This window comes from Lemur catta, chromosome 2 (assembly GCF_020740605.2).
Source record: "Lemur catta isolate mLemCat1 chromosome 2, mLemCat1.pri, whole genome shotgun sequence".
Lineage (NCBI taxonomy): Eukaryota > Metazoa > Chordata > Mammalia > Primates > Lemuridae > Lemur > Lemur catta.
In genome coordinates, this window is record NC_059129.1 from 91,822,400 (window position 1) to 91,837,207 (window position 14,808).

The following is a 14,808-nucleotide window of genomic DNA, read 5'->3' on the forward strand; positions in this document are numbered from 1 at the left end:
ATGTTAAACATTTATTCATTTTCTTATTGGGAGCTCAATTTGGTTGTAATAAGAATATGCACAAATAACCATACTTTTTGATATTTAATATTACAACCCAAAATTCAAGGTTGGTTTGTTTTCATTCAGGTCAGGTACTACTGTAAAATAAATTAATTTTAATTACAAAGGACTAGTACCAATAGATATCTAAGAAATTTTTTACCATTTACCTGCAATAACAAACATGTGCTTTGTTATTTTTAGTTATTATTATAAAAACTGAGTTTTCAATGAAGGCAGTTGAGCAGGACTATGGTTGTCAAAGTAAATTTGAATTTAGTAGCTTTTTAAACTTAAACTAAGAATCATAGTAGAATAAAATGTCAAGCAAGTGAAAACTTTTCTGTGACATATACATAAATATTTTCATGTAAACAAAAGCAAAGATCAAGAAAAAAATTAAATTAAATAGGTTTATCAGCAACAGAAATACATAGATTAAAAAGGTTCTTTTATTTTACTTCATGCTTCCATTGAACACAACTGGCATAAGCAGAGCAGTAGGAATTAGATGAATCTTTACATGTTCCTCATACTCTTCAGGGATTACATACAATATAGACATCTCTCTAGGTGAAAAGAAAATATTAGACTAATTAGACTTCTGAAAGTCATGACTTTCAATTAAGTCACTCTGTTTGCTCTACTGTGAAACTTTATGGTTTATAAGAATTTTGCCAGTTGAAAGAAAGCAGAGCTGACACTGGCAAGATCCAGCAGGAACACAGGTGGCAGCAAATGAGGCACAACGACATGTAGATTTCCTCTCAATGCAGACCACCCGTGCCTAGGAGATAATGGCCTCTAACCAAAACAAACATGTTGGGATAGAACACACAATATGTAAGTAGATGTATTTTCTACGCTTCTTGAAGTGTGTCCCAGCGACCACCTGAGCCAGAATCAGGCAGAGCACTTGACAAAATAAAAATGTGCATTCCTGGCCCCAGTGGAAGACCCTCTGGGGGCCCAGGAATCTGTACTGTTTAGCTCCCCTGGGGATAACTAAACACATGTTAAAGTTTAAATAACACTACTCCAAACTATTCATATTTGGGATTTCTCTTGACTCTTTCTTTTGACCACAAATATTCTATTATCTCTTCCATGCTTCCTACTTACTAGCCAGAAGGAAAAGCAAAAATTAACAACCAACCCATTTCTGATTATTTCAGTCAGCAGTGAGAATTAGTAGTGGTATTTTTTTCCCCTTAAGAGAATATGGGGATTAGGCAACACATGATTTTTGCACCTAATTTCTTGAAGGTGCACCATAGTACTTGTTTTTTAAAGCTTTCAAAATGTATATGCAATAAAAATGTCCAAAATGATGTGTAAACTGTCATCCCATCAAGATTATCCAGTGTAAAGAGAACTGCTGTTCGGCGCTGTTGCTGGATTCTCACAAAGGCCCCTCAGTTTTCTTTCACCAACATGGAGCACCTTAGCAGGCACTCGGAGCTCTCACCACGTGGAGCACTGCCTACTAAGCAGCGTAAAAGTACCTAAAGACTGCCCATAAAGTAACAAAGAAACGAAGCTCAGTTTCAACTCCAGCCACAACACGAGTCTTATGACCTACCAATGTGTAAGATGAATACAGATCATGCTGACTTTCCTCAGAGAAAGTCTAATCAAAAATATTCCTATTGAAATCCAGTTTATATTGAAAATGGAAAGCATAATACATTTCAACGTGCTACTACTATCTACTACAGTGCTTATGTCCTATAAAATCCCTATGGACAAAAACAATTTTACCTGTGAATAATATAAATTAGAAATTAAAGAGGTAGGTGACTATCATCTGAAGATGATCCCAAAACAACATGTTGAATAATATGCTTGAGTCCCAAAAGAGCTCTTTAACTGGACGATGAGTTCTAATACCGCTGCAACTTTCCTGGGTCTTTCATGATGTCATCAGTCTTACAACGTCCTAACTCCGGATACTGTGCCACGAGCTCTTCAGACATTCAATTTTAAAAAATAGCTAACGAAGTAAAATGTAAAGAAGTAATACTGGAGACCAAAGAATGATGCTGAAGCCAGCTGGGCTCTTCAAAAATCCATACTCTCATTTGGAAAAAAGCACATTAGAGTCATACAGGACCTTAGAGATTCATCTGATCCAACTCTCTGGGTTTACAACTAAAGAGAGAGTAGCTTATTTTTTCCACTGGTTCACAAAGCACTAAAATTCTGAAAAGATGCATAAATCCATAGCTAACTTACCTATTTAGCCCATGATGTAGCCAAGAGGCTACACTTTCAGCCCTTACAGCCTTAGTCTGCAGCCCTATCCCTATGGGCTGTTATGAAGTGGGCCAGTGGTGACCAGGCCCTGGATGCACTGGGGGTCAGATAGTCAGTAAGGAAAAATAATTTGAAACTGAAGACCTGCCCTATTGAAACTTGCTTTAGGCTCAGACCAGGGTTTATTTTCCCTTCTTTGTAGGAGACACACCTCTGAGCATGGTCACAAACTCTATCTCTTTTAGGACAAGCACTGGGGCAACAACGCTGTTCTTTCCAGAACATTTAGAACCAATGCAGATGGACAACTGGAAACCTCCAAACCCACAGGGGCAAGACCTAGATACAGCTGCAATTCTCAGTAATTGTCAGTCACTTGTTTTGCAAATCAGAAAATTGACCTTATTTCCTTTATAGCCTTATTTATCTAAGGTGTTTTAAGTTCCACTTTAAAAGGTGGTTGTGATCTTATTTTTTCTTTTCCATTTTCCAGACATTCTGTAATGATTTCATATTACTTTTGGTAATAAGAAAATAAAGGTATTTTTAAAAAGAAGGTTATAGTCTAAAAAAAGTTAAAGGATACAGACTTTCCTCTTGAATGTGAAACATCTAAACTGAATGAGGTGTCTGTGTGGCACAGTAGAACAGCACAGTCTCAGGATTCTGACAGATTTTTGGATCCCAGCTCTACCACTAACCTTAGGCAGGATTTTAGTCTCTCTGAGACCTGCATTCTTCATCTGTAAAAGGGAAAAATATAATACCGACCTCAAAGGATCCTGTGAGGGTAAAATGATGCGCAGTGCCTGGCACATGGTAGGTGTCCATAAATGGCAGCACCTTCTCCCTACACCAGGCGAGAGCCCTTGAGTAAAAGGAATTGCCACAGCCTGCCACAGCCACCCTGCTCACTGCATTCCCCTTTTAAATTTGCAAGAGTGTTGTCTCCTCCATTTTGCCCTGTTGCTCTGAAGAGTTGCTGTTGTGCTTAGAAAAATTTCTACATTTTTATGACCTCTCCTTTAAAACTGTAGGTGCAGATACATTTTTTTAAAAATTATCTTCCCAGAAATGATAATGCACATGTTTCCTAAAGCACATGTGCATGTATAAAAACATGAACACATTCTGAAAAATATGACTGAATTAATTTGTACATTGTTTCTTAAAGTGCACCAAAGTAAATAGTAATGACCTTTAAAATGTCACTAACCCCCTTGGGTTATTTTTTCTCAATAAAACTAAATATTTATCGACTGAGATGTATGGGTTTTTGGCTCCAATGTGATGGCAAAAAGCAGCAGTGTCTTCCAGAAAAAAAAAATTGATAAAATCAACTAAGCATATCTTAGCAGCATACAGAACACCTACAATTCAATGTAACTGCAGGCTCAATTAAGCATCATTCTGATTCCTACTAAAAAAAACAAAATCAATTAAAAAAATATCTCTCCACTTTTCTTGAACCCTGGAGGTAAAATTTGTGATCACTTTCCTATTGTGTATGCTTGGTAACAAAACCATAACTAATTACCATTCTTTCTTTACACTGCAGACACATACACAAACCCTATAAAAAACAATAAGTGTAAGTGGAGAAGCTATGTGAAAGAAAATTCAAAGTCAATAAACAACAACCATCACCCAAAATGTCAGATAGCTCCAATATTCACACCACTGTCCGATGTTCCCCACACACATATACGGCACTGGGGCGTATCCGTCGCTTCGTGTGGCCAGGGAGCTGCGGCAAAAACTTGAAGGACTTAGGCATCATGTCCAGGCAAGCGTCATGGAATTTCTTAATTCTCCAGTAGTAGATCAGTGGGTTCAATGCAGACTTGAGGTAGCAGAGCCAGAGTAGCCAGGTGCTAATCTCAAAAAAGTTGTGCTTATAGTAAAAGTGCTTACTGAACGTTGCCACAAGGCTGTAAGTGGTGAACGGGGCCCAGCAGACAATGAAGACAGCAAAGAGAATCAAAATGGTGGTGAAGGCACGTGTTTTAAAGCCCATGTCAATGCTCACCTGGAAGGGTCTCTGCAAACTCATGAGACCCAGTTTGCTGGCCTGCGTTAGGCATATACCTTCAGGGTAGCTATGGATCCTCAAGGCATTGTGCCGAAGGGTGTTGAGTATGCCCATAAACGAATACAGTATTACCAGGAAGGGTATGAAGAATGAAATGAGAGAAATCAAAATCACATAAGCCTGGTAGCCTGGATTGGTTGTGTACCCAAACACACATTGGGGGGCTCTGGAAGGTATCTGCAGGTCAGGGTTTCCTACAGCCAAAGGGAAAGCTACACAAAAGGAAGTTGCCCAAGAAACTGCAATCAGAACCTTAGCCCTATATGGATTCAGCTTATCCTGCCTCTGAACTATAATAAGAAACCTATCAATGCTAATGATGAGCAGGATGGCCACGCCCTCTATCACAAACAACCAGAAAAACATAGCAGATACTCTACAGAAGAATTTCCCAAAAATCCATCTGGTAGTAAGAATAGTTACCAGGGCAAAGGGCATGTTCAGCACTGCAAGCAGCATGTCTGCAAAAGCCAGGCTGGCAAGGAGGATGTTAATTGCGGATCGCATGGCAGCTTTTTGGTAAACCATGAGGCAAACTACCAAGTTCCCAAGAAAAGACACAAACAGAATAAATATCATTATAGCAGAAAGGATGATCTGGAGGGGGAGGTTTAGGCTCTCAAAAACTGCTGGTGTTGGGGTCATAGCTGTGCTATTTGCTGTCAAGGGACTCAAACCAGTGGGAGCCATGGTTTCAAAATTATATCGAAGCAGCGGACTGATGTCAGGATGCTGGAATGGTGGAGGCACAGTAATATTCATGTAGGTGTTTTCAAAGACTACAAACGTAGTGTTGGATGCCCCAGTATGGGACGCAGTCAACACTGCTGAGAAGACCATGGTTTCGGCAGGATGGAAGATGCAGGCAGAGATGCAGGCGTTCTTCAAGCTTTTCAACACAGAGCAGTATCAGGTTCCACTGATAGGCCTGGAAACACATTCTGGAAAATGGACAATGAGTTCCATCTTCCACAGGAGTCCTTTTGCCTGAAAACAAAATCAAACACAAAAAGGAAATGAGAAATGAGATTTATAAATAACAACATTTGACTTCTTACCTTTCATCATGAAGGATCAGTTTGCTCTTTTCAACCCTCCCTACCATACTTGTCTCTCTCTACACTCCTGTCTTTCTTGTCCAGGACTGGCTTTAAGAATAAAGAAAATACTGATCTATTTGTTCAAAATACCAATTTTACTAGTTACGCTAACTTTTATAGTTTAATTTCTTTGCCCCTACTAGATTTTATTCATCTTCACATATTCATTTTGCAATGCAACACCTACCTGGATAAGATGTCACACTAAGGCAGTGGCTCTCAAACATAACCACAAAGGGGCCAATGGGGAGGGAGCGGTAGTAGTTGGAAGGCTTTACACCATAATCACCATCAGCCTCTTTAGAACTACTCTGAATATATACATAATTCAGAATAAAGCCTGCACTGCTACATAAATCAGCCTCAATGCAAGTCTACCTCAAGAGAAAAATTAAATAGACAAATGTGTACCTTAAGCCTAATGTAACAGATAAAATTGTGTCTCACCAAGTAAACAAACGTATTTCCATACAGCAGTAGTATACACTTTAAAATATTTAGTTTCTTTGACCATGTTGAGGAACAAAAACAAAAATGGAATGGAGCCAAAGCACAATCATAATTTAAAACATGCTTTTTAAGTTGTTATATTTACAAATATAGTCATAATATCTTTTCTGTGATCAAAACCTCCCATTACTATAAAAAATTCTAACTCAATGCATTCAATTATTTACTCATCAAATATTTAACAACCTACTATGTGCCAGGCACTAAAGAGAAAAGGATGAACAAATGATTCCTTGATTTCTGGTTAAAAATGGCAGACTGACCATTGACACTGTAGCTTTGAAATCACACTGAAATGATGATAAAGGGATTTTTCTTTTAACAAAATGTGTAAATCCAAAAGGACAAGAAGTATGAATGAAAGACAGACACATCAGTAGATAAGGAATTTTTTCTTTAATGTTTTAAGGAAAAAAACAGCTGGTGTTATGTTAACTGACTTAAAGAAAGCAGAACAGAGAACAACTTAACCAGGGAAATATGCTTTAAGGAAACTGAAACACCCTGTAGATCCCCAAAGAAGCTCTGGATACCAGTAACCACAGAAAGTGTGGGAAGAGCTGAAAACTGGAAAACTGACTGCAAATCAGAGCCACTGGAACCCCACTCCGCACCTAGTTCTCCTCTCCTCTGAACAATCACATGAAAGCATACACCCCCATTCCAATAGCCCAAGTCTATGGCACAATCGAACCTGACAAGCACCAAACTCAAAAATATCAGTACAGGGCTGAAAACAAGGGGACTGAGTAAATGCACATTCACCTTGAGAACCTAGTTCCTTTTTCCAACCTGTTCCCAGGCTGCCAGAAGCTGGGCATATACTACCCATGCAGAAGACTGAAGGGCTCGTCTTTTTCAGTAACTAAACAGCCCCAAAGGAGAAAAACACTAGATACTAACATTTGATGGCAGCCCAAGAAAAATGCCAGCTTGGTGCTCAGTCACCCTGTATACTGAAGCCCACCCACTGCCAAGTGCAGCCCGTGAACACAGAGCTTCTAAACAACTTTTCAGTGCCTATTAAATATAAATGGTCAATTTCCCTAAGATATAAAGAGTCTACAAAGGGATTAAACAAAAGCAATTTTGTAGTTAAACATTAAGAAAAAGAACTTGAATTTAAAATATTAGGAAACTACTTAAAAGCATGCATAGACTTAATAATGCCTTTGCCCCTCTATCGGTACAGTGCTCTTCATTCATTGTACTTGTGGCTCACTGGAATGTAAATATTCCTTGGCCTTTGTTCTTTTCTTATTGAGAAGTGTAACAACCAAAGCAGTGTTTTTTTTATATTTCAGCATATTTTGGGGATACAAATGTTTAGGTTACTTATATTGCCTTTGCCCTACCCGAGTCAGAGCTTCAAGCATGTCCATCTCCCAGACACTGCACACTGCACTCATTAGATGTGAATATACCCATCCCCTCGTCTCCCCTCCCACCTACCTGACACCCAATGAATGTTACTACTATATGTGCACTTAAGTGTTGGTCAGTTAAGTCGGTTAATACCAATTTGATGGTGAGTATATATGGTGCTTGTTTTTCCATTCTTGTGATACTTCACTTAGTAGAATGGGCTCAGCTCTATTCAGGATAATACAAGAGGTGGTAGATCTCCACTGTTTTTTGTGGCTGAGCAGAACTCCATGGTATACATATATCACATTTTGTGCTTTTTGAATGCTCACAGTAACTAGGTTAAAAGAGTCTTTCCTCTCAGGACTTCTCCTCAAATACCATTGTGCCCTGAAGTTTCTTTGAATTATATACAAGATTAAATAAAAATTTTATACTTAAAATTTGTATTTCCAAAGGAATGAGACAGTAGCAGCAGGAGAAAAGCAGATAATTAGCTCAGGTTGGTATTAATAATAATTACACAACAGTCCTAACATTAAATCTAATCTAGACTAGTCTTTATCTGCCATTGTTGGAAATGCTTACCACATTTTCCAACTAAGAAAAACTTAAATTATATGTTATATGTAAATGTGTACATCAATGATATATTCACACATATACACTCACCCCAGAACTCATGCCACGGTTATTCTACCAGTTCTGAAAGGCAGAGTTAGAACAGACAAACTCAGCAGATTCCCTCGCTGGTTCCCCATCTACGGAGCAAGGGCTATAATGGTAGGAAAGGTCAAGTGCAAACTCTAGAACTACCTCTAACTATGAGAATAGTAAACCAAAAGCAACACTTCGTTCCTGCAGAGACTACAGAGATTAGGGTTAACATCAAGAACTTGGAGGATGAAGGTGATCATTCCTACCACATTCTCACTCAAGTTGCCTATTTGGCCTTGTAGAAAACAGATGGATTTTGGAGAGTGCAGTTGCTGTATCAGATGTGGTTTCTTTGCTGAGGCAAATCAACATATTCCCTGGCATCTGGTATACAACTATTGATCTGTCAAATTCTGTTTTTCTCTATATGTGCTACCTAAAGCAGTTTGCCTCTAGATGGCACCCTACTGTCCTACTTCAGGGCTCTATCAACCCTCCAGCACAGTGTCATAATCTAATCCACAGGAAACTTGGTTGTCCTTCCGTTCCATAGAATATCATGCTGTCCATTACATGCTGGCTGAACAGTAAGTAATAACTACCTTTATACACCTTTGTAAGGCACATGTGTGCCAGAGGGTGGGCATTCCTAGAAAAATTCACAGGCTGCCATCTTTGTAAATTTTCTAGGGGTCTAGCAGTATGTCAAGATATCCCTTCTACAGTGATAGCTGGCTCCTCTTACCACTAAAGAAGAGACATAGAACATAGTAGGCTTTTTTGGATTCTGGAGGCAATATACATCTCATTTTGGTGTGGTATTCTGACCCATTTACCAAGTAGCTTGAAAAGCTGCCAGGTTTGAGTAAAAAGTAATAATAAGGGAAGGCTCAGCAACATTTCCAGGCTGCTATGAAAGCTGCTCTGCCACTGGGGCTGTATGAGCCAAAAGATGTACTGGTGTTGTAAGTGTGGCAGGCAGGGATGCTATATGGCATTTGGCAGGCCCCTTAAAGGTGAATCATAGCACAGACCTTTAGGATCTTGGAACAAAGTTATACAGCATAAGTGTTCCACATAAACTCGGTACTGTCTGACCTTCTGAAGCTATAGAGCTGGGGTGTGTACAGAGCATTTCAACTTTAAGCAGAAGTGGTACACATGAAATCAGGCCTGGCAGGTACTCAGGGCACAGTTAGGCAACATGAACAAGCAGCACAGATTCCCATAGCTCCTACTCTTGCTATAATGATTCTTTAAACTTTACCTATGGTCTCACTGAGAGGAGTTTCTTATGACCAGTTAACCAAAGAAGAAAAAAATTAGGCCTGATTTATAGATGGTTCTACATGATATGTTGGTGCCACCCAAGGGTGAAGAGTTGTAGCACATCAGCCCCATTGAGGGGCCTGAAGGACAAGGGAAAACCTTCCGGTGAGCAAAACTTTGAACAGTATACCTGGTCATTTTGAAGAAGATATGCCAGAGTACAGAACTACATTCATTCCTGGACAGTGGCTCATGGTTTCACTGGCTGATCATGCAAATGCTCACCAAATAGCAACCTCAGAGAGAAGGAGCTTGATAATCAGGTAGATGACGAGATGAGCCACTCTAGGGAGATCAATCAACTTTTTTCTCCACTCCTGTCTTTCCTTAAAGGGCTTATGAACAAAGTGGCCATGGCAGAAGGGATGGAGGTTGTACACAGGCTCAGCAATATGGACTTCCACCCATCCAGACCAATCTGTCTATAGCCACTGAGCACTCAACTGGGCAACACAGAGACCAAAACCCAACTTATTGAATATATTAATAGCATCATCTCCTGGGAACATGACCTGGTGACAGGTTGATTACATGTATGACTTCCATGATTGGAGACTTTGTTCTGATTGGCATACATCCATATCCTGGACAATTTTATCAAAATAAACTGTTAAGTATAAAATCAATATGCTTTGTATCCTATGACTCCCTTCTTTCACACAATAGCCTACATATATCAGAGAAAAATAATCAGAAAGCTAATAATCACATGCACTGTAGTTACACATGTGGAATAAAAACAGTGGGAACTCAAAACACTTAGAATTTTGTTGTGTAGGTACCCAGAATCATAAAGGAACAGATGTAGCAAGATAGTAAGTACTCACAGGGGCAATGTGTATTCTTAAACAGAATAACCTCTTTTCTCCTGAGTTTTGTTAGGGAGTATAATATCAAAGAACTGTCTTAAGTTCTTTGAATATATGGTAGCTTTTTAAAATTTCACAGCAACTCTGTAAGATTATTACTGTTATAATCCCCATTTTAAGAATGATGAAACTCATGCACGGAAAGGTCAAATAACTTGCCCAAGGCCACACAACTAATAATGGGTAAAGCTGAGATTTAAACCTAGGAAGTCTGCTCTTAGCTGCTATACTATGTTATAAAATTGAGAATAATGTACAGAAATGTCACTGGTATGAGAAAAACATAACACCTAGTTTGTTTTCTTTTACATATCACACATATTTTCAAAAACATATTACTACATTTAAAAAGCAATCATAAGAAATATAGGAATGACTAGGAAATAAATCAGGATTATGTTTATATTTTTATGAGGATACTCATGGAAATGTAGGGCTCTATGCCTTGATTACAAAAGTCTAGGTCTGCCAAGAAACACATGACATACGGAATCCAAACATGCATGGAAAATTCAAATACTTTTTTTCCTCAAAAATGAGATTCAGTAAAAAGGAATCTTAACAGTGCTGAATTTGTTCAGTGTTTCCCAGTGCAGATGGTACCAATATCTGGTTTAAAAGAAAAAAAAATACAATAAAGCTCCAAAGTAATGAGATTAATTTTCACATATGGTCTCTAAAATCAGAATGACCACCTTGTAATCACAACCTCACGTAAAACAAACATACTGAGAAAGTGAAAATTCTAAAATCCTAATAGAAGTGAGTATTTAGTAAGTCAAATCAAAGATTTCTTCACACCAATTCTTTCAGTGCCCCAAAGGATTTCCTGAGGCTGCAGTAATATAAATGCTAGCTGTTTTTCAGAAGAGTTCACAGGCTGAAGTGTGGAAGGTTTCCATCAATCTCTGCAAAGCAGCCCTCCTCAAAACTGGAACTGCAGAGAAAAGGTGCAAAAAGTGGGACACCTGCATTGAACTCCAGTCAACTACACAGGGTCAGCTTCTTTATCTCTTCCTGCCACCTCGAGTTCTTCAAGATAGTTTTCTCCTCTTTCCTCTCCACTCCTTTTTTTTTCTTTTTCTTCTGTTTTCTTTTTGCTGAATCTCTCCCTAAAAATTTTCAAAACAAACGTCCATGTCCAGTCTCAGATAAGGGAACATCCTTGGATCCAACATCCATGCTGGAGTATACTGGCTTTGCCAGCCCATTAGGATCGTTGTCTCTCCTACGACTTCCATCTCTTTCCCCTCCCCTCTAGGAGAATCCTGCTATCCTTGCCTCACCAGTTCAGGGCCCCAAGTGGCCCAATATTCAGAGTGCGTGCTAACTACCTCTATGGCTCAGATTGCAAGTCCTACAAAAAAGACAGGAGCACCACACTATAGCCCATAGCCTTAGAAAGAAACTCATTATAAAAAACTCTGCCTGGATGTTAACACTCATTAGGCTGCTAAATGTATACATGTTATGTGTATGTATGATCAAAAATCCTTTCATGGCTCAATAAATATTTTCTTCTCTTTATATGCAGTTTGATTTGAATCATTTTCTGTATTTTTCTCTTCCTTTCAAATGCATAGTAACCTACATAAAACCTAGAAACTTCCACAAATGCTAAGAAAATGTCATCTAAGCATGGCCCACCTGAAGACTTTCCTGACTTCATCTCACTATAAAGATGTCAAAAGCAGAGAAAACATATCTGGGCAATAGTCTTGATCCTTCCATTTATTAAAAGAGATATTTAGGCAAGTCAATGAACTTTCCTGACTCTGGTATCTCAAAAATGCAGACATAAAACCCCACTATAGGGTAGTTATGAGAATTAAATAAGATAGGTGAAGTGAATTATATAATAAACTACAAAGCGCTATCAAAATGCAACATATTATAATCATAATGTTCTACAGACTTTCAACTATTTTATACAGTCAATATCTTTATTATATACTATTGGTAGGAGTGTAAACTAGTATAATATTTTGGAGGGTAAGCAAGCAGTGTTTTTCAATATTAAAAATAAACAATTTAGGCCAGGCGCGGTGGCTCATGCCTGTAATCCTAGCACTCGGAGGCCGAAGCAGGCGGATCGTTTGAGCTCAGGAGTTCGAGACCAGCCGGAGCAAGAGCGAGACCCCGTCTCTATTAAAACATAGAAAAGAAATTATACGGACAGCTAAAAACATATATATATAGAAAAAATTAGCCAGGCATGGTGGTACATGCCTGTAGTCCCAGGTACTTAGGAGGCTGAGGCAGGAGGATTGCTCGAGCCCAGGAGTGTGAGCTAGGCTGACGCCACGGCACTCACTCTAGCCCGGGCAACAGAGTGAGACTCTGTCTCAAAATAAATAAATAAATAAATAAAAATAAACAATTTAAAAATAGTCTAGAATTCTATATTATAAAAATAATAGGATAAACATGCAAATAAGGATGTGCATTGCAGCATTATTTCATAGTGAAAAACTAAACCCCTTCTAAATGCTCAATCAGATAACAGTTAAATGAGCACACATACTAGGAACACCATGCAGCTATCACAAACAGCTTAATCTATAGTGACATCAGAGAATGTTCATCATACACTGAATGAAAAAAAATTAACTTGCGGAATGACATACAACATGGTCCCATTGTTGTTTATAATGTAGATATGCATGTGCATGTATATATACATGTGTGTATGTATACATGTATGTATGTATATATGTATTGACAAACAGAATAATATACACCAAACTGACAAAAAGGATTTCTTTTCTGGTATGAAATTAAGGGAGTGAAATATATTCTCCTTATTCACTTCTGGTTTGGTAGAATTTTTTTCACATTGAACAAATACTGGTCTTTTATTATTGTCACACTTCTTCTGTTTCCTGTATAAAAGTCCTTGAGGAATGTGGGCTACAATCTGTCTTCTTTGTAACCTAACAGGCTTAACATGAAGCTGTGCATCCTAGTGATGCTTAAAATGCAATGACCATGTGTATCACCCTTTGACCATAGAGGAAAGGGTAAGAGGCAAACCATAGTCTGTAGATCTTCTCTACAACTGGGCCCAACAAAGGACCTAGGCTGAAGCTCCTCAGGGTTCCCAGCAAAGACCTCCCAACGCAACTGTCTAAAGTGCTGTGCTCACTGCATAAAGGTTGGCCTTGATTCCACTGATCCCAGCCTGCTAGAAAGAATCAAGTGGCACCACTTTGAAAAAACTGCTGCCTAGAATTCTTCTGTCCCTTAACAAGCGAAGTAAACACATAATTGACTGTTGGTAAAGCCCGGGAGAGGACTAAGGGAATAACCCAAGTGTTCCAGCAAATTCATTGCTGACATAGCATAACAAAACAGGCAGAAATTTGAAGCATTAGCATTGGCCGTACTCAGAATTTACAGTATTGGCCTTAATCAGACTGTCTGCTTTTGTCTTGAACAAAGTGAAGTCTAAAAGAAAGAAGAAAGCTTGAGAGAAAAAGAGAAAGGAGAATTCTTGGCTTACTGAGCATTTCTCTCCCATTCCAGGCCAGAGGATACACTTGAGGAAAAAAGGTGTCACATCATTGTCATTTGCTGTTATTTGCTACACTCTTAGCCAAGAAGAATTTCACTTGGTCCTCTCTGCACTCCTGTATTTCCTTTCATTTGGGAAAGAAATAAAATTGAAAACTAAGAGAGAAGATGTATCATATTAACACATAAATCTATATTCCTTGCCCACATTAGGCCCTTGCTACACAGCTAGAAATTCAAATTTAAAAGGGTATTGGTAGACAAAGGACACATCAGGATGGAAGCAAATATACTCTGAGCACACTCCTAAGCTCTTTTATGAAGAAGGAAGAACCAGAAATAAAGAATCAGCCATTTCACTTCAGAAACAACCCAAATTTCAACTTTATCTCATAAAAAAGGCAATCAATTTCATTGGGTAACCTGCTTTACTATGAAACAGAACAGTCCACAATAAATTTGTATCACTATAACAATGTCTACCTTTTTTTGGTTGAATTCTGTTATTCTCTGGTTTATCCATAAATAGAGTAAAAGGAAGTTTTGAGCAAACTAACCAAAAAAGAATATACAATAATCACCTGGAGTGTTATGGGGTAGGGGAGGGCTTACTTAAGGTTATTTTTCTATAGAACACATCACCATTGCATCAAAATTTCACTTATTTCCAAGGTATATCTAACTTAAAACCTATGCACAATAAAGATAAAGGGAAAAAATGCTGCATGCACATTTTAAATATGAACCACAAGCAGTGTTCTATTTATAACACTATTCCATTCCTAATATATTTCTAATACCAACCAGAATATTCACCACAAAGAAGAGAACTCTTCTCACCAATGTTCAAGAGAACATTTAGTTCTTCCACAAATATTTTTAAAATTATTATGCACAGGATTTATTTGGATTCCTATTACTTTTCCCTGTAAATACTAAGAAGAAATTAAACTAAATGTCAGCAAGCGCTCTGTTCACAGAATAACCCAAGTGACTTCTGATGACAATTAAAACCGAAATTCAAGTGGCAAGAAAGGTCAGCATTTAACAGAAAAGTAAATTAATTAATTATAAC

General features: G+C 38.3%; 1 protein-coding gene across 1 annotated transcript in view; it reads right to left on the reverse strand.

Annotated features, from left to right (window-relative positions):
• Positions 1-3,505: 3,505 nt before the first annotated feature.
• GPR63 (G protein-coupled receptor 63) overlaps positions 3,506-14,808 on the reverse strand; it is a 43,434-nt gene continuing 32,131 nt past the window's right edge. Inside the window, exon 2 of the mRNA XM_045542281.1 lies at positions 3,506-5,377. Within this exon, the coding sequence (XP_045398237.1) occupies positions 3,971-5,230 (1,260 nt within the window). The 5' untranslated portion in view covers positions 5,231-5,377 and the 3' untranslated portion in view covers positions 3,506-3,970. The remainder of the gene's footprint in view (positions 5,378-14,808) is intronic.